Source organism: Phaseolus vulgaris, chromosome 8, assembly GCF_051622355.1.
Source record: "Phaseolus vulgaris cultivar YP4 chromosome 8, ASM5162235v1, whole genome shotgun sequence".
NCBI lineage: Eukaryota > Viridiplantae > Streptophyta > Magnoliopsida > Fabales > Fabaceae > Phaseolus > Phaseolus vulgaris.
Genome location: NC_143505.1, coordinates 1,259,132 through 1,277,689, shown reverse-complemented (window position 1 = coordinate 1,277,689; position 18,558 = coordinate 1,259,132). Strand labels below are relative to the sequence as shown.

The 18,558-nt window shown below is 34.8% G+C and overlaps 2 protein-coding genes across 3 annotated transcripts; one reads left to right on the top strand and one right to left on the bottom strand.

Annotated features, from left to right (window-relative positions):
• Nucleotides 1–690: 690 nt before the first annotated feature.
• Nucleotides 691–11,177, bottom strand: LOC137823496 (zinc finger C3H1 domain protein). Its single transcript, XM_068628663.2, has 10 exons — nucleotides 10,901–11,177; nucleotides 10,329–10,422; nucleotides 9,056–9,946; nucleotides 8,422–8,543; nucleotides 7,036–7,990; nucleotides 5,771–6,289; nucleotides 4,569–4,885; nucleotides 3,714–3,797; nucleotides 3,507–3,632; nucleotides 691–2,915 (listed from the first exon to the last, which is right to left on the bottom strand). Exons 1-10 carry the CDS (start codon nucleotides 11,036–11,038, stop codon nucleotides 1,134–1,136), a joined length of 5,028 nt encoding a protein of 1,675 aa, XP_068484764.2. The 5' UTR covers nucleotides 11,039–11,177; the 3' UTR covers nucleotides 691–1,133.
• A 4,251-nt stretch (nucleotides 11,178–15,428) lies between these two features.
• On the top strand, nucleotides 15,429–17,988 carry LOC137823434 (THO complex subunit 4B). Of its 2 annotated transcripts, XM_068628569.2 has the most exons (4): nucleotides 15,429–15,937; nucleotides 16,041–16,163; nucleotides 16,909–17,156; nucleotides 17,491–17,988. In XM_068628569.2, exons 1-4 carry the CDS (start codon nucleotides 15,812–15,814, stop codon nucleotides 17,771–17,773), a joined length of 780 nt encoding a protein of 259 aa, XP_068484670.1. In that variant the 5' UTR covers nucleotides 15,429–15,811; the 3' UTR covers nucleotides 17,774–17,988. The 2 variants fall into 2 exon arrangements, with proteins under 2 accessions (XP_068484670.1, XP_068484672.1); XM_068628571.2 differs by lacking the exon at nucleotides 16,041–16,163 and having other exon boundaries at nucleotides 15,688–15,937.
• Nucleotides 17,989–18,558: the final 570 nt, after the last annotated feature.

Sequence of the window (18,558 nt, the reverse complement as noted above, 5' to 3'; positions counted from 1 at the left end):
TCGTTGCAATTTTAAAAAATTATAAGAATGATTCACAAAGTAAAATATAAAATATGTGACGCCAGAAAGTTATAAATTTAAATATCTGAGATCAATAAAAATTTCGAATGAAAAGTTAATAAGGGTATGTTATAAACATACATGGATAGAAAAATAATTAGTTGATAACTTATTTTCTATATACAACTAATTAATAATAATTTTTACAATAACATCTAAATCCATTAATATTTTAACAAATAATTGTATAAATGGGTGTGACTAGAATATATAGCTAAGAACAATATACTCATTTGATTTCATTCTGTTTATTTCTAACAGGCATTGCATTCTGGAAACTTTCAACCTCAAATTCTTCTATTATCATTCTAATTTCATTTATGTGGTTAATGCTACCATTCAATCATATAATTAACTTAGTTTTGTTAACCATTGAATTTCGAGGCCTGGTATTTGAAGAGAAATAATGAAAATATTCGTAAAAAGAGAGTCAATAACACACTTTTAAATACATTTCTTTTATTAGTCGAAAAATATTAAAAATAAAAAAATTTGTGAATTTCACATCCTGTTTACTTATTCTCTTTCCTAATTTTGTAAACTTTAATAAACAAAAGAACATGCTTAAACGGGTAAAACACAATGAACTGTCACCTCAAACGAATAAAAAACAACACCAAGCACAAGACCTTAGGTAATATTTTCTTTCATTCCTTCTGTCAAGTAACAATCTACAATCTTTCAAAAAAAAAAAAGTATAAGTCTACAAAATTGGAATATTCAAAATATGATACCACCATGTCCAGCGTAATAACGTGGAAGAAATGATAGTAACTCAATTCTGACACTCCTTCAACACTAACAGATAAAACCTCATGTTGCTCATACCTAAATAGAGATAAGGTTCAAGTTATTGTGTTCCCAGCACAAGGTTTCACCCAATGATAAAAAAATGTTAAAAGAAGTATCTAAGAGTTATTAACATTTCCCTATGGTGGACTAGCTTTCCCATGTGTGGATACAAAATTGTTTTTTGCGTGTAGGTTGGGTGCAAAACTGGCATCTAATTTCCCATCTGTAATTATGTTGATCCTACCAAACCATACATTCCGAATCAGTTCCTAAATCTTTAGTTAATCAAGTTCAATACCCCTTTCTTTTGCTGCATCAACAGCATCCTTTGCATGTCCACTGGTCATATATAGCTTATAGAAGTATTTCCACAACATGATAGAAAATGGATACACTGCTAGAGCCCTTGTATAAAACCTGTCAAGTATTGCCTCAACGCCCATAGCATTGTGCAAAAGCTCAGCAGCTTCCACCCAGACGTATTCTGGTGGTATTGGCATGGAATCCAAAATTGCATTTACCAGGGTTGAACAAGCCCAAAACAAAAGACTGGCTGGTTTTGAGTCAGAAGAATTGTATTGCTTGATCAATAGTTTGCACACAGTAATAGCTAATTGGAAGTTGTGAGGAACGGCCTCCATAATGGCTTCAACAAAATCAACCAAATGTTTGGGGTCACTAGTAGTTTCGGGTAGAAGAGATGAACCAAACCATGATTGAAGTATCAAATTTAGTAGAGAACAGTCGAATGTAACCGGACTAATTATGTTACTAATGAGATGCTGTAGTCTTGGCTTCTTGATGTTGTCAACAATTTTTCTTGTCAACACCTTGGGGACTAGCAATGCCTGAGAGGAAGCATCTGTATATAACTCCAAAATCTTCTTAATGGCACCATCGGGACCATCCTCCTTCAAGCTCAACGCATCATAAACCAGAAACATCACATATTTTCTCATACATTGCTCTAAACCTCCAAAATTAGCAGTACTCTTTGCCTTGTCAAAAGCTGTGCATGCTGCTGTTTTATCATTCTGGAAAAAATTATAGAGAGAATGATTAAGAAATCCAAACATTGTATCTATTTGCTTATGATCAGTGCTGGATCTGTCTGAAACAAATTTTGCACCCATTCCGAATGAGCTACAAGAATTACCCTTGTCAGTGATCTTCATCCCTTCAATAGGGAGATCTTGTCCTTGCCAAACATCTTGGAACCATCTAACTGTAATTTCTTTTGCAAGATCAGTTCTTTGATTGTGGAGGGCATTTTCAATATACTGATTCCAGATGCAATGTATACCAGGAACTTCTTTTGGCCATCTGTTAATGGCTTCCTCAAATCCCATGAAACTATCAACATGAATATTCAGTTTTTGTATACGAGCTGATGCCAGGACCAGTTCTAAGCACGACGGATACAACTTAATGTATTTATCCAGCAAATCTCTAAAGCATTCTCTGCTATCAAGGGCAGCCATGCATCTCAGATGATTGAGAGAAAAAAGTTGAGCAGACCTGAGATTAACTTCACTTTTTCCAGATTCGTTATAGACAAAAGAATCAATAGATTCAACAGCTGTTTCCACAAGTTTAATAGCCATCTCCTTGTCATCTTCAGATAAATTGACAAAGGGCCATTCAATATCAAGAAGATTTTTCTCAGATTCAAACTTCTGAACTACAGCATCAGGCAATCTCCTGTAAATAACTAAGTAAACACAACAAATCCAGAATACACATTTGTCAGAAACTGTTAAGCAATTGAGTATATCTGAGAGTGACAGATGATGCGGCTCATTGGATTTTGTTGTTGTAGGGAATATTCCATAAGTTCTTTCAATGGCCTTCTCAACATTCCCTGAAATGTATAGGCAATGTATCATCTGCAGAAAAAGGTCCAATATGCATGCACTTTCGTGTACTTTGTCCTTGGGATTGGCAGATGCATGCTGACAGAGAACTGAAAGGGCAGTATCATAGGCAATCAGTCGGTCATCAAGCTTTCCCTGACTATTGATATACATGAGCCACAGTACATAAGATTCTTCACAGAGCTTGACCTGGGAAACAACAGTTGAGTGTTTTCACAGCCCACATTCAGTTCTCAAAAGGAAGAATTAACAAGCTAACAAAAAGTTAAAAGAGAATTGAAGCAGAGACCAAGAAATTCTCTCTTATCTAAAGACAGAAGGACAAAACTAAAAAAAATAAACACACAATAGCCCACGTTCCGAACAAGACTGTCTTAAAATGCTTTTTAATTCAACCATTCACCCGTCATTCCCTGAATATACTTGCCAATAACTAGCCTTCTATAAAATGATAGACAGGTTCTAACGATATGTTTGGGTGTATAACTAAAGTTCTTCTTATATTATGTAAAATGATGGATGGAGGAAATGTACTTTGGATTTGTATTTTTACTTCTACGTGGGAAATAGAAGCAAAACAGAAAGACACCATTAGTTATCACACAAACCAAACCACAACCTATCCAGAATCTGGATAATACATAAAGTCTATCAGTAGATTTACTGAGTTTACCATCTATATTAAATATATTTTCATAAATTCCCCATTCTCCTTTCAGACGAAGGAAATATTCTCCCGGGCACAGACTACACAAAATTAGGAAGCAAAGAAAAACATACCGCACACAAGAACATGTCATCCTTGTCATTTGGCTTCAAATTTCCGTAATAAATGAGTAGATAAACAATCCAGAGAACCACAGATGTTGGATCATTTTCCAGTGCTTTTGACAGTACAGATAGGGCCTGGAAAATCCAAAATTTGAGATGGAAATAGGTGGACGAATTGAACACTAACCATTCACACAGTCCAAATGCAACTGTTACCTTCCTTACACCCTGCACTTTATTAATTTCATGGTTGAGAATAAGAAGAGCCATCTCAACAGATTGTTCACTATCAGCCATAGCCTGTTTAATTTGGTTAAGTATGCAATAAATAAATGGAAATTTAGTATGCATAAAGGAATACTAGGAATCCATAAATTTGAACTAGGGTATCAAAACCAGATTAATGAACGTGTTGACCAGGGATATAGTTAAATACACATGAAAGTTCTCAATAAAACTGGAGGGGAAAATTTCCTTTTACAAAATAAATACTTTTCCACTCCAAGTTCTCAAATTAACTCATTTAAAGCTCCAAGAACTATAATCATGACTAGAAAGAAACTCTTTGGTTAGTTCATCAAGCTACATACACAAACAGCTAACATACAATATATATATATGTACAGACAATAACAATTACACAAAATATAAGAATGGAAGTGTGACAATGGACAGAAGGACTAAAGAGACATGAGAGGACTGAACATTTTCACCATGTAACCTAGAATCCACAGGGTAAGTGTTCTAGGAATAAAATAGAAAATTAAAATTTTATCCTATTTTCAATTCAATTAGATCCCTCTATAGGCACAATAAAACTTGTTGGCAAGCATGCATTTTTCTAACTGTTAACCATCACACGTATAAAGAAATAAATCCTAAAAATGATTCTACAAAACCAAAATAAAATCATAAAAAATCAAAAAATAATTACAGTTGACCCATTTTGCTCACTTCTGCATCTGAGTGATAACCTTGGAGTCTTAGACTGAAACATAATTAAAAAGATAATAATAGAAAACCAATAGAAGTGTAATAAACAAAACAAAAAAATAGTTAAAAGCAACAAACCCCAGATCCACTCCTCCAATGAAAAGAAGACAATTGTTTGTTCCATGCCCCATGGACCTCTATGCGTTCATTACCACCATTCAGTAACGGACCATCCACAGGTATGCCATTTCCAAGCAGACTTGAAGTAGCTAAAGTAAGGGTGAAATGTTTCTGCCAGCATTGAGCGTTTCTATGCGCCACAACAGGTTTATATGCAAATTGATCTGCTTTCAGAGTATCTAAACCAACAAGGTAAGTTGGTAGAATAGTAGCTTTGTGACACTCCGGAACTTTTGCCACACCATCCCAATTCTGTTGATGCAATGGTAATCTCCCTTGACAAAAATAGTCAATAAGTCTTCAGAAAAGCAATCTAAAAATAATATACTTCAGATTCTGTGATCAAATTCCATTTATTAATATCCACACTGTTTATGGTTAGTAGTCGATGATGGAGTTACAGTATTACTTAATAGTCAAGTCAATACACTACACATTTCTAGATTTTTCAATATTGTGGTTCGCCTTTGATGAAGAATAAAGAAATCATTTTCATGCGTCAAGAAGGAATTTTAGTAGTTTAATCTGAAATCTGAATTACAAGGATTTGTTCATTAAATATAGCTCAAGGAAGTATTAGATGCCTACAAAACAGTGCCATTAGAGTTTAAGTTAGCAAATCATAAGATATTAAAATGTGTTATTTATAGAATAGAACAATTTATATACAACACTTTTTCACTTTATCTCTCTATCACATCACACATCTCATGGCTGTAATTGTGTTGTACAAATAGCATATTTTAGATATTTAGAGACTCGAAAGTCATTATTCTTTGTCATTTCTCTCATTTTATTGCATTTTTTCTTTCTTAAGTCACTCTTTGAAGAAAAATATGCCTTTGTTTGTCTCATGCTACATCCATGCTGAAAATTGGCTTAACACAACCTCTCATTAAAAATATCAGTATTTCTGATGTAGCTCCAGATTAAAATGCTCTAATAATTGAACTATTATAACCCAAAACCCAACATGGTTCACACAATGTATAAGCTTTATTGCACATGCACCTTTTTACATAATTTTGTTGTTCAATGACCTACCTATATCATATGTGCAAAATTTCAGCTTTCGAAAGCACCCAAAGAATACCACATGGAAATTTTCAAAGTTTGACAAGGACGAAAATAGGTTTCAAAACAATAACTATTTTTTATACCTGCATTATTAGAATCACTGTGCTGAATGTTTTCATCACCATAGTCCTTAGCATGTTGCCAGGGACACTCATCATTGTTGCATTTTCCTCGCAGCTCAAACATGCAAAGTGGCCAAAATGGATCAACTGCAGCACTGTGGCCATAGGAGCTGTCATCTGAGAGTAAATTTCCAATATTGACAGGCATTGATATTGCTAAAACATTGCTACACTTTCTTTCATTAGAACTGAGGGAAGTAGAATTTCCATTTGGAGCATCATTAGCATTAATAAACATATTTTTACTCTGTAATTGATTTGTATTGAATGGAAACATTCCTCTCAGCTTACTGAATGCACTCCTAAAAATCAAAGGTGGGATGTCTAATGTATTTGTAGACAGGTGACCTTCACAAGGCATATCTCCTTGAACACTTGAACCAATGCTGTGGTTGACAATCAAAGAATTTCCACCAATGTTTTGCTGACTTTGATTCTCACTCATGTCCACAAAGACACTCCTTTCATGACTCTCAATGCCTAGATTTATTGAACAAAATATTCAACACAAGTTATAAACATGCAAGTCCATAAAAAAACATGATAAAGTTGAACTAAAACGGCCAGTCATTTGGAGAAATTTCAGCCACTAAAATCATAGCCTGTACATTTGGAGTACAATCATAAAAACTGAGCAACCAACTAGGTAGCATATATTTGCCTACAACAGGCTCCTTATAAACAATTTCTATGCACGAAAGGATGGCATGGATTCAATAAAGGAAACTAATTGTACTCAAAAACCAACATTGAATGATACGAAAACCTTATCATTAAATATATGATAGATACTCCAAGCACGTTCTTTCGAAATAGCTGACAAAAGACATAAATTATAGTAAAATATATGCATTAAAAACAGCATTCATATGAACTGATTTCAAGAGATGAAGACTTACATTGACTATAAAAGCATACGAACTATGATTTCTGTTCTTTTTTTTTTGCATTAACAGTTGATACAGTCATAGTAAATTAGTAATCTAAAATATTTGGTGCCAAAGATACTCATGTTAGAAAAATTAAATATATATTTTAGCAAAGATATAGAAAAGTGACTGCAAGGGAGAGGGGGATAGATAAGAGCATATGAATTATACAGTTTACATATGCTACATTTATAGCTAAGGATTCATGATCAGTAACACAGGACTTAACAGTTGTAACTTGTATCTATATAAGAAAAACACCACACCAGAACACACTTATTGAAGGAAAAGAAAGACCTTTAAGATCAATATCTTCTGCCCTAGAGTGTGGAACAGCAACTTTTTGAAGCACCTGGGTTTTCTCATTTCCAACCTCATTTTCACCTCCTCGTTCAGCAGCAGGCTCTACTTCATTACACGAATTGCTTCTCTTCTTAGCTCTTGCTCCGAATCGTGCAAATAATTCAGATCTTAATTTTGCTTCAAGAAGCAAAGAATCCTCAGGATTATCACAAGAAAAAATTGCATTTGATGTTGTATCTCTGTCCACTAATTTGGAAACAGAGTCTTGTTTCCTAAAATAGTCAGCATCACAGTGATGATTAGAAACATGTCCAGATAGAGAGCTCTCTTCATTTTCATTAGCTGATGTACCTAATTCATCTGAGGGAGAGTAATTTTCATCTGCAGCATAATTATCCCTTTGAGGCAGTGGCTCTGATGTACTGGCATCTGGCTCACCAAAAGGTTCAGACCCTAAATTTGCTCGAGTTACATGGTGATTGGATATATTGGAATTCCTCTTATTGATCCCTTGGTTATTAAAATCAAAACTGGGATTATTGATACCATTATACTCAGCCAACCTCTGACAGCTCGATGTGGGCATTTCATATCCAAGTCTAGGTAAGTAATCCAACTCTATATCAGGATGTTGATGCTGCCCTGAAGGCCAAGATAAGCCAGAACTGCTTAAAATTAAAGATCGTACCTTGGCTGAATACAATTCCCTTTTATGATAAAGATTGGTGCATCGTGCATTAGCCTCAAGCAGAGACCTCTGAGCTTTAAGATAAGCTTTAAGAGCATTTCTTTCTTCAATTTCACATTTGTGCCTGTGCTCTTGAGCTTCCTCAAGTTCCTTGTCTATCAATTCTTCCATACCAAAAAATGACTGAAAATCTACGTTGGTATGCTCTGAGGCATTTACATTGCCATTATGATTCAAAAGAACTGCATTGCTTAATGCTTCCTACATGAGAGGAGAGGGAGTCAAACAAGATGAAAAACACATAAGACTATAATGTCATACATATTATAGGCCTCTTTATCTCAATGTCTAATACCAGAAATTTATTCAGGGAAGAACTCGATGTACAAAAAAATCCTACACCATTTGGCATTGTTAAAGACAACATAATCACAATATCAAGAAATTCAAAATTATATTAGAAATATCACTGTCTTGTTGTAAAAAGTTTAACTTGGTTTATCTTATGACCTACTGGGACCCACACTGTTATAAGAAAAACAGTGAAGAGGCACAACAATAACAAGTTCAAAAAGTCCATACTTCACTACTAAATAAAAAAAAGTCAGTCTATTACAAAGATCAAATGATGGAGTTTTCTGAAGTCACAAAGTAGAAAAGGAAAATGTCAAGTAAAATAAACTATAACTCACAAAACTTTTTGACACGGTATCAGAACTCCTATTTGCTGGCACTGCATTTTGATTCGAAGCAACACCAGGGTTCACCAGCCTACTACTCTTTTCAGTTTGATTGCAACCATAATTGACATCACCTACACAGTATAATTAGATCATGAGAGATTATAAACAGAAAATAACTTAAACATGCTTGACTGTCTAGTGTTTGGGCAAGGTTGTTATCAAGTGATTGGCTTTGTAATACTTAGCCAAGATTTAAATCAAGAGCTGAGTCCGATTAGATAATAATACTTCACACATTCATATGACATGGCAATATGATTTTATATTTTGACAAAAATTTCGTTATATAAATTTTGCAATGGCACTTGGAAGCTCCTTTGCTTAAACTTGTGGCCAGAATCTGGAGATATGATAATGAAAACACTGCACCCTAAAAGCTAAGGGGTTGTTGAAAAGATAAAAACAAAATCAGGAAACATTTGTTCAATTTTAGGGATTTAGGAATCTGATGTAGAGTACAAGTAGCTTGATTAAAACCTTCCTTTAATTTCTAAAATCCAGATTAGTATAACAAAGTTCATTAGCCAATTTGCAGACCAAAGTTGCTTAAGGTACAGGTGGCATATGAAGAAAAAGTATTTACCACGAGGCATATTTTCTAATGGATTGTCAATATTATTGTCAGGTTGCCTTCGTGATATGCCAGATTTTGGCTCTGCTCTGCATAATGGAATCTCTTTTTGGCCCCGATCAACCTTGTTTCTTTCCTGAGGATAATAGTTTCCTAATGTAGAGTCTTTTGGAGGCAACAAAGATTTAACAGCTGGAAATTCTTGCTGACTCTCAACAGCTTGAGAGACACCATTAGAGGTGCTATGTTTCAAGCGCTTCCTAGCTGGCTCTGTTGGCTCAAATTGTGTAGGTCCGGAGGAAACAGGAGTACTTTTACTAGGCATTACCACTGGCTTCTTTGGGTTCATGGCACTGTGGTCCTTACTCAAAACTGAAACATTTTCCTTATTATGCTGGGCTGCCTTCAGCTTGAGCTCACTTTCCCGAAGTGCAATCTGATGCCGCAAATCCTGAAGTTTATTGTCATTTGACACCAATCCTTGATCCCGTGTACGCACTAAATTTTTGTTCACTAGATTGAAATTCCTAGCTCTTGATCCTTGTGCTAGTGGCATGGATCCAACACCCTTAGAATTAGAACCAGGGATTTTGGTCATTGAAGAGACAAAAGTGCGACTTAAGGATGATCCCTTGGGCACTTCCTTGGGTAAACTTGTTTGCTTTAACTTGTTAACTTTTCCCAAAGATGAGATAGTCCTCTTTATACTGCTATCTAACCTGGATGTATTACCTTTAGTTTCATGGTCACTACCACTATCATCATCAGAGAAGCTTATCACAAGATTTTTATCAGTGCCGACATGGCCAATCCATGGAGAAGATTTAGGAGGTAATTGGTTCTTTTTTAAGTCCTTCTGCACAGTTGGTTGTGTGGTAGTTTGCAACTGTACATTAGTGGAGCCTGTAAAATATTGCCATAAGATTTACCATTTAGATACTGTGTGAGCCAGTAAATGAGTTTTGAAAGATGATATGCACACTAAACCAAGATTTGAAATCCTTGACGCACAAAAAAACAACAATAAGATTTCAAAGAAAAATACATTAAAAAAGCTCTTATCCAACATGTAAAACTAAAGATCATATCAGCAATCATAGATAGATATATCATCAAATATACCCATTTCCAGATCTTGCAATAGTTCAGATGAAGTTTTCAAATCCATAAACCAGACCAATAAGCCCGGACAAGTTATATATACCCACGGGAAGTTCAAGATGACACCAAAAGAGAAGAGACATAAGGCTGATAACACACTTAATACAAAGTTAGCAAATCTCACCATCCTGAACGCCGAGTGTACTCTTTCGGACCAATGGGACAGAACCAGTCACAACAGCAGGAGTGGATTGCACATTCAAGCTTTCAAGATTATCCTGGTGCACACAAATTACTCATTAACAACAAAGAAAGTAAACAAAGAAATGATAAATTTAAATTAGTACGAAGTCAAGAGCAACACATGCAATCAAATTTCGACACTCTTCCCTTTTCGATTTCCACTGCTTTATCCAAATAAAAACAAAACCAATTAGTAAACAGAAACGCCCAACTCTGCATAGTTCTCAAACAGGAGAGAAACAGAACCGAGTAGTTCTTCAGATCTACAGCAACCTAGATAAATTCACTAGCTAACAAAGACAAATTAAAGAGTTCCCAATTCATAATAAAAAACAATAAATAAAATTCTGTGACTGAGATACAAACAGAACAAACAAAGGACTGAATAATAATAATCATAATAATAAGAAGAAGATGAAGAAGAAGGAGGAAGTCAACGATTGTATCGTGAGGAAGACAAATTGGAGAAGAATGAAAAAGATAAGAAAAAATAGGTTTCGTGAGGAAGAATACCTCGGCATCGTCGTCGGCGTCGGAAGAGAGTTCGCCTTCCTCTTTAGTTTTGGGAGGAAGCGAAGGAAGGTCAAGATTCTTCACCGCCGCCGGCACGGTGGTGGTGGAAGGTGGAAGGTTAACGGTGTGGTGGTGCATGGTGGAAGGTTTCTCTCTGTAGAAATGAAATGAAATGAAGAGTGGGAAATAAAAGGCGGAGAGGGGAAGGCGGGGATTTGCAGAATATGGCTATTATGACCTCATTTTCGTGCAGTTTTTGCAGTTTGGGATAACGTCATTTTCTTTCTTTCTTCTTTCCTTCTTTCTCTCAAAACTCTTTTTTTTTAACATTTTTTTTTTATCTTTAAAAAACAGTTTAATTTGAGCTTAAATTCTGAACCAAGATAAATTTTTAATAAAGGAAAATGGAAAATTAAATAATTTACCAAAATATATAAAATTGAATGAGGGATTTCCTTATTTATTGCTATAAATTGTGAATTAAAATTTTAAGGAGGTTTTTCTTATTTAATTCTAAAAGGAGATTGGGAATTCTTGTTATTTAGAATATTTTTCTTTATTTTTTAAAATTTAATTAATTGAGAATATTAATTAAATGTTTATATAGCCGGTGCATGAAAATTGCATTTTTTTTTCTTAAATGTTAGTTTCGACAAGTATAAAATAATTACATTCTAGAGATATGTAAATAAAATGGTATAGTTACAATATTAAAAGCAACCTTTCAAAATTAATTAAAAGTTTGACTATTTTTAAATAAACATTTTCAAGGTTTTTTTTTCTCAAACGGATTTGAGACTAAAAGAATGATTGTACCTTTTCTCGGTCGGTACCTTCTTCCTTCCTCTCAGACAAACTACTGCTACTCTTGCTTTTCCAGTTCTCCTCTCCTTGAACTCGGACTCGGATGGTACATGCAAAAGGCGCTTTGAGGTTTAAGTCAGACTTAGCACTCAACACTCAGTATTTAATATTAGATGATTGCGTACCTGCTCCTTTGAAATTTGTGATAATTTATATAATTATTGTGGGTCCATCATCGTAAATGGGTCTAATAAAAGGAGATTAACAAATGATGGGTCATTAATCAGTTTCATTATTGATCATGTCGGTCGGTCTGGACCGGGTGTCGAGTTAGAATCTCAATCATGCGGACCTACACTTGTCCCCAGGCTCGATGATGGTTAATCTGAAGAGTCTTTATTTGAGATCGTTGTGACGGTTGGTCTTCTTGAGGTGAGATGTGACGTTGGCAGCGTCAAATGCGTGATGTGACCCATAATGATGACTTAGGTTTTTTGGCGTCATTCGTCATGGGTCGTTGGATCAAGGGAGATCCAACAGTTGAGATGAGAGTGACCCTCAGTCCTTAATATGATTCCAATAGCAAGATAGAGATGATTCATAGACATCATATGGAATCAACTTGAGTTAGAATATGAATAGGCACTTTTCTAGAATTGGATCAATGTTCTTTCATTCAAGAACTCACCAAAACTTGAGCCACCAAACCAAAACTCATGTAGAAACCCATTTCTTGCTAAATGAACCGATTGAAATGCACAAGAAAGCAAATAAACCGATTAAAACTACCTAGAAAACAAATGAACCGAACAAAAGCAAGAAAGAAAGCTATTGAACCGATTAAAATGACTAACAAATGAAATGAACCGAACAAAATAGGAATTGGAACAAATGAACCGAACAAAAGTGCAAGAAAAGCCTAAGACATGTTTCTAGAGTTTATATGGACATGGAAATGGATGAATAAGATGGAAAAGAGAAGAGAACTTATGTGGTTGGAGTTCTTGGAGATGAACAAGCCACTTGAAGGGTGAAGACTCCAAGATAAGTGCAGATGTCGCCATTTGAGGATTCCAAGAAGCACTCAAGATGAGACTAGAAGAGGAGAAGACAAATCTCACTCAATCACTCACCAATTTGGGAGAGGTTCTTTACTCAAAATATCAAATCTATATTATAAAGACTCTAGCCCTCCTTTTATAGAAGGATGACCGATCATGAGTGTCCAAGAAGCTTACAAAGGAAGCTACCCAAAGGTCCCTTGCACATCTCCCACTTCTAGCGCCTATAGTGAGGTATGAAGGGTCAACTACTAGAATGTTCTAAAACTAATATCTAAAGATGCTTTACATAAGAGATATCTTTAGGTTTCCCTCTTAGCACCTTCCTGAACACTATTATGTATTATTTACAAATTTATACAAAAGAAACTATAAAGAGAGATATTAATTGAAGCCCATTCTTGAAAGCTTGTAGTCTTCTTTGGCTTTAGGTTTGGTCCTCTCTTTATTTTAATACTTCTTTAAATTTTGAGAAGACTAGAAGGAAAAACTTCAAATGTATAGGTGAATGACCTCTTCCTTCATTAATAAAAGTCTCTCCTATTTGATCTCCATCAGTCTTCCCCTATCTTCAAAGGATTACCATCATTTGTTAAAGTCGGATGTCGCTGATGACATATTGGTTATTGATTATTGTCGTCCATTCGATACTGTTTGTATAGGTCGATCATCCTCGAAGGGTTCTTTCTTCTTAGTGTATTCTTTTTTTTTTTCTTCAGATCTTCATGTCGCCTTGTCTTTTGACGACTTCACGATGGATGTCCTTCGAGCATTCAACGTCGCTCCTTCGTAACTCCACCCAAACACATGGGCCTCCCTTCAAACCTTTGGGCTCATATATGATATCTTTCGTTTTTGTCCCACTCCTTCCACCTTTCTCCATTACTATACGTCTCACCCGACCGACCCTGTCAGCTGGTTGTCCCTTGTCAGTTGGTTGGGTAACACACTTTTTGCCCCATTCACCTATTCATACAAAAAAATTAAGGGAAAATTCTTCAAAATATTCATTGAGTTTGAAGGTAGGGAGCTTCAAAATAGTTCAGTGTCTTCCTTTTTCTACGTTCTTCTAACTTATTTTCTCCCTGTTTGAAGATTGTGAACAAGTAAATCATATTGGAAGTAACTTTTGCATAAAACACGAGGAAATGAAAATATATTTTAGTCACTGTTTTGTATGATTTTATTTAAATCCATACAATTGTTTTCAGAAAATGTCTTATGATTAAAGACTTTCATCACTTACTCTCTACCTCCTCTTGTTGAGTCATTGTGCCTCTAATCACATGTTTCAATCACAACTTCATAAGAAAAATGTCAAATTAGTGTTTCACAAATTGAAATGCACATAAAGAGAATTACTTATTGGTGTGATAGTACCCACAACTCCTTTTGTTAAGTCATTCCCTTTCATCTAGTCACAAACTTCAATTACAATTTCATAAGACAAAGATCAAATTAGGGTTTAACAAAAATTAATCAAAACATAGAATGAGAAAGAGGAGTGATGATGAAAGTATGCTTTTACATGAAAAAGAAAAGGAAAGAAAAAAAAAATGGAAAGTAGGTAAGTAGAGTGGGTAAGTGAGTTTATGCGTAGTGAAGATATTCAAATCTAACAGTGATTAAAGACGATTTTTTAAATAAATTTGAAAACTATTCTTACATATATTTTTCATAAAATATTTCAAATAAAAATTTTGTTTCCAATTCTTTGCCTAATATATTTAATTTTTTTGAAAATTTTAAATTTTTGAAAATTTATCTTTTTTTAAAAATTAAAAGTTTTGAAAATTTATTTTTTTTGAAAATTTAAATTTTGAAAATTTAAAAGTTTTGAAAATTTAAAAGTTTTGAAAATTTAAAAGTTTTGAAAATTTAAAATTTTGAAATTAAATTTTTTGAATTTTTTTTTGTTGAAAATTTAAAATTTTCAAAATTGGAAATGTTTCGAAAAGACTTTAGAGTTTGAAAATTTAAAATTTTGAAAAAAATAAGAAATGACGAAATGGCTATAAGAATGGAATAAAATAAGAATAAGATAAGAAAAAAGAAATATATAAGTACAAAGCATTGCTATCACTAGTTTGAAACTCCATGATCCAAGTTAGATATTTTAGTGTTCCTTCCAACCATAACGATACAGTCATCTTCAAAATCCATTTTGGAATCATTCCGCGTTATCTTGCCTAACAATCAAAACTGTAAGTCAATTCTAACACTCTTTTATTCATAGTAATAATAAGGAAATAGAAATGAACCAATACGTAGATAAAACCCTAACTCACCTCTGAGATGAGATACATCGTCGTTCTGGCCGCACTGCGAACAAACAAGAATTGTCAACGAGACGTCACCACATCGACGGAACGCCTCATAATGTCGTCGAGTGACATATCTATTCCAGCAGCCATTCTTGTCGGAGAAGTGAGGGCTTAGGGTTTTGGGAAGATTTTGGGAAGAGCTTAGTCTCTGTGTGAAATGAGTTTGTGTTACTCATAATATTTTAATCCATTGGTTGAGTATTCATAGAAAAATCATTTTTGTTTGAAAGAAAACATTCATATGAAATGCTTCACCTTCTTTGACTTTTTTTTTATTCTTCAAAAACTATTTTTCTCAAATGTGACAAAATGAAAAACCCAAATGTTTGTGCTTTCTTTGCATCATTTTGACACGCTGACACGCGTCCAAGCATCATTTTCACAATATCACCGCACCGCGCACAATCTTCCCCGGAAACGGAGTCATTGGAGCGATAATATCTCGGCACATTCATAATCGTTGGATGAAAGATGAACGGATGATACCACGAACGCGTGTTTTAAGTTGATTTACAGAGACAAAACAGTGACCGTTTGATTCTTATCGACGGTTCTTGATTGCGGAACAAAGTAATGCGTGCAATGGCGAATACACACAATATGCATCCCTCTTTTCTTTCTTCTTCGTCTCTGAGTATTCGAATACTCTGAGTAACACAAACTCATTTCACACAGAGACTAAACTCTTCCCAAAACCCTAAGTCCTCACTTTTCCGACGAGAATGGCCGCCGGAATAGACATGTCACTCGACGACATTATGAGGCGCTCTGCCGAGGCGGCGACATCTCGTCGGCGATTCTCGTTTGTACGCAGCGCGGCTAGCACGACGCCGTATCCCGTCCCGCAGGTGAGTTAGGGTTTCATCCACACATTGGTTCATTTAGGTTTTCCTTATTATCACTGTGACAAAAAAAAGAGTGTTAGAGTGGACTCACAGTTTTGATTGTTAGGCAAGGCAACGCGCAATGTTTCCAGAAATGGGGTTTGAAGATGACGGAGCCGCCATGATCGAAAGTGGCACTAAACTCTTGATATCTAACTTGGATTATGGAGTTTCGAACGGTGATATCAAGGTTTTGTCACCATCTACACAAGAAACTCTCTCTTGCTTGATTTTCTCCCTTCTTCGTTAGAGTTTTCTTTCTAATGTGGTGTGATTCCTTTTTCCTCGCACATTTGTATGCTAGTAGATGTTTTCTTTATAATGATATTACAAATTTAGTTTTGGGTAAAACATAGTTTAGGCTATTCAATTTTGGGTCAAAATTGGTCCTGCTCCTTCGCCATGGTGTCTTATGTTTTGTGAAAATAGATTAAACTCCCAAATTGTCATGTAAGAATCAAGACCTTTGAAGCATTGGAACCAAGATATTTTGGACTGAAAATTGAAGGACCTGAACACATTTTACCCTATACTTTTCATCGTATTGATTTTGTTTCTCAGCAGTGCTTACTATATTTGTTTATTCTGTTTTCATTTTTTTGTACTTATTGGTGCCATAATTTTGCGCCTACCTTCAAGTGCGTAGCATGCTCGGAACTTTATATTACTGAAAGTTTGCGTCTGTGAAGAGGTGCAGAAAATGTTACTACTCATTCTATTATTAAAGTAAATGACATTTCTATTGACAACTCTTTCATTCTGCTGGTTTATGAATTTGAAATTGGGTTACGCTTCAAGGAGACATTACTGCAATATGGACCTAGGAGACATCTACCCAAATGGCCTGTATCCAAAAATTGTGATTAGAGATACCCTATGTTTTTTTTGGTTTACAAATAATGTAAATAATTGAAAAATCATGTCTGACTTTTCAGCTGCTTTTCTCGGAAGAGGGTGAATTGAAAAGATACTCAATTAATTACGATCAGAATGGGAGATCAAAGGGAACAGCAGAAGTTGTGTTCATGAGGCACTCGGATGCTTTATCAGCCATCAAGAAATACAACTATATGAGGCTTGATGGAAAACCATTGCAAATTGAGCTCGTTAGAACTAGTACTCCTGTTTTTGCTCCTCTTCGTCAAAATAACTTACTGGAAAGACCAACTGATTCGCTTCTAAGGTGTGAAATTCTGATCCTTGATCATTTTAGCTTTTCAGTTCTATATATTTCTCCATTACTTAGTCTGAACATTGCTGCTGCTCTCTTCTTACATGAAATCACCTTGTTCATTTTAGATATTGAGTAAAATTAGAAATTTAAGTAGTTATTTTGTCTGTGTAAATGAATAATTTTTTAAGGGGTAAACGTATGTGGAGTTTGGAGCCACATTCCCTAATATGTTACCATGGCAATGCCATGGAATTGTGATTATACATGGTCAGGTTTATTCCTGCACGTCCCTTTTCTCAAGTAACTTCTATTGATTGTAAGTTCTGTACTACGTTGTTTGCAGCAAAGGAGGAAGAGTTGGAGGTATGGGTTTCTACAGTGACTTTGTACAGGACCACCTTCCAAGGGGCAGTGGAAAAGAGAAGGGATATAGTCGAAAGTTATATTTTAGAGATCTTGATCATGACTTGGAGAGGTCTCACCACTTTTCAAGAGGCCACGCAAAAGTAAAGAGCAATAATATAAAAGTGACTGCTAAAGATCTTGATGATGACTTGGAGAGGTATCACCTAGAGGCTAAGGCTAAGGAGATTATAACACAAAATGGAAAGTCAGATAATAGTTGATAGCTATATGAATAGTATTATGAGTAAATGGGTCAGAAAAGCATTGGATATAACACAATGGTAATTTTGTTGCAAAATCTCACATTTTCTGTCTCTGTTAGTTTGACGTTTAGACACAATTTTGGAAACACTACGGACATAGATTTGGTAAGGGGTCAGTTTGGATTGACGAAAATAGAATTCAAACAAAATAGTATCATCTTTCTTTGGTTCAATTCAGATTTTTTCAACTTTTTTTTCATCACTCAGATCAAGAATGTGTCTATTGCTAAGCAGCACAATATTTTTACCTGATTGAAACAGACATGGAGAGATAAAAGTAGTGCATAAGGATTTGGATCACTTAGCTTTGGAAGGGTTTCTCGTTGCAATGAACCTGTGAGTAGTGTATAATGCGCACAAATCAATGTTAAGATAAGTCCTTTAAGGGGTTGGTTTCAGGCTAGAGTTAGATAAAATGAAAATGGGTTTTAAGTGAATATTTTATGCTTAATAAATAATTTTTAAAGGACAGGTGGTTCAGTACTAGAAAACATTCTCATTGAGGAAAATGTTTTAAGAATCAAATCTAATTTAGTTTTATCATAATCAATTATTAGAGTTTCATATCACTTACAACAATATCATAATCAATTATTTTCTCCACTTTGGTTTCTAGAATTTATTTTCTTATTTTTTACTCCATAATATTTGAAAGTTCCACCAATACAAAATTTACAATAAAGGGCTCTAATATAAAAAATGAAAAAAAGTACAGCGGAGAAAGAAAAAAAATAGGAAAGATA

Excerpts from the sequence above, each read along its gene's own strand:
- LOC137823434 (XM_068628569.2), top strand. The coding sequence starts at position 15,812 with ATGGCCGCCGGAATAGACATGTCACTCGACGACATTATGAGGCGCTCT. Across the intron at positions 15,938-16,040 it reads CGCCGTATCCCGTCCCGCAG|GCAAGGCAACGCGCAATGTT; the intron begins GTGAGTTAGGGT and ends TTTGATTGTTAG. Across the intron at positions 17,157-17,490 it reads CCAACTGATTCGCTTCTAAG|CAAAGGAGGAAGAGTTGGAG; the intron begins GTGTGAAATTCT and ends CGTTGTTTGCAG.
- LOC137823496 (XM_068628663.2), bottom strand. The coding sequence starts at position 11,038 with ATGCACCACCACACCGTTAACCTTCCACCTTCCACCACCACCGTGCCG. Across the intron at positions 7,991-8,421 it reads ATACCGTGTCAAAAAGTTTT|GAAGCATTAAGCAATGCAGT; the intron begins GTGAGTTATAGT and ends CCTCTCATGTAG. Across the intron at positions 4,886-5,770 it reads CAGTGATTCTAATAATGCAG|GGAGATTACCATTGCATCAA; the intron begins GTATAAAAAATA and ends ATTTTTGTCAAG.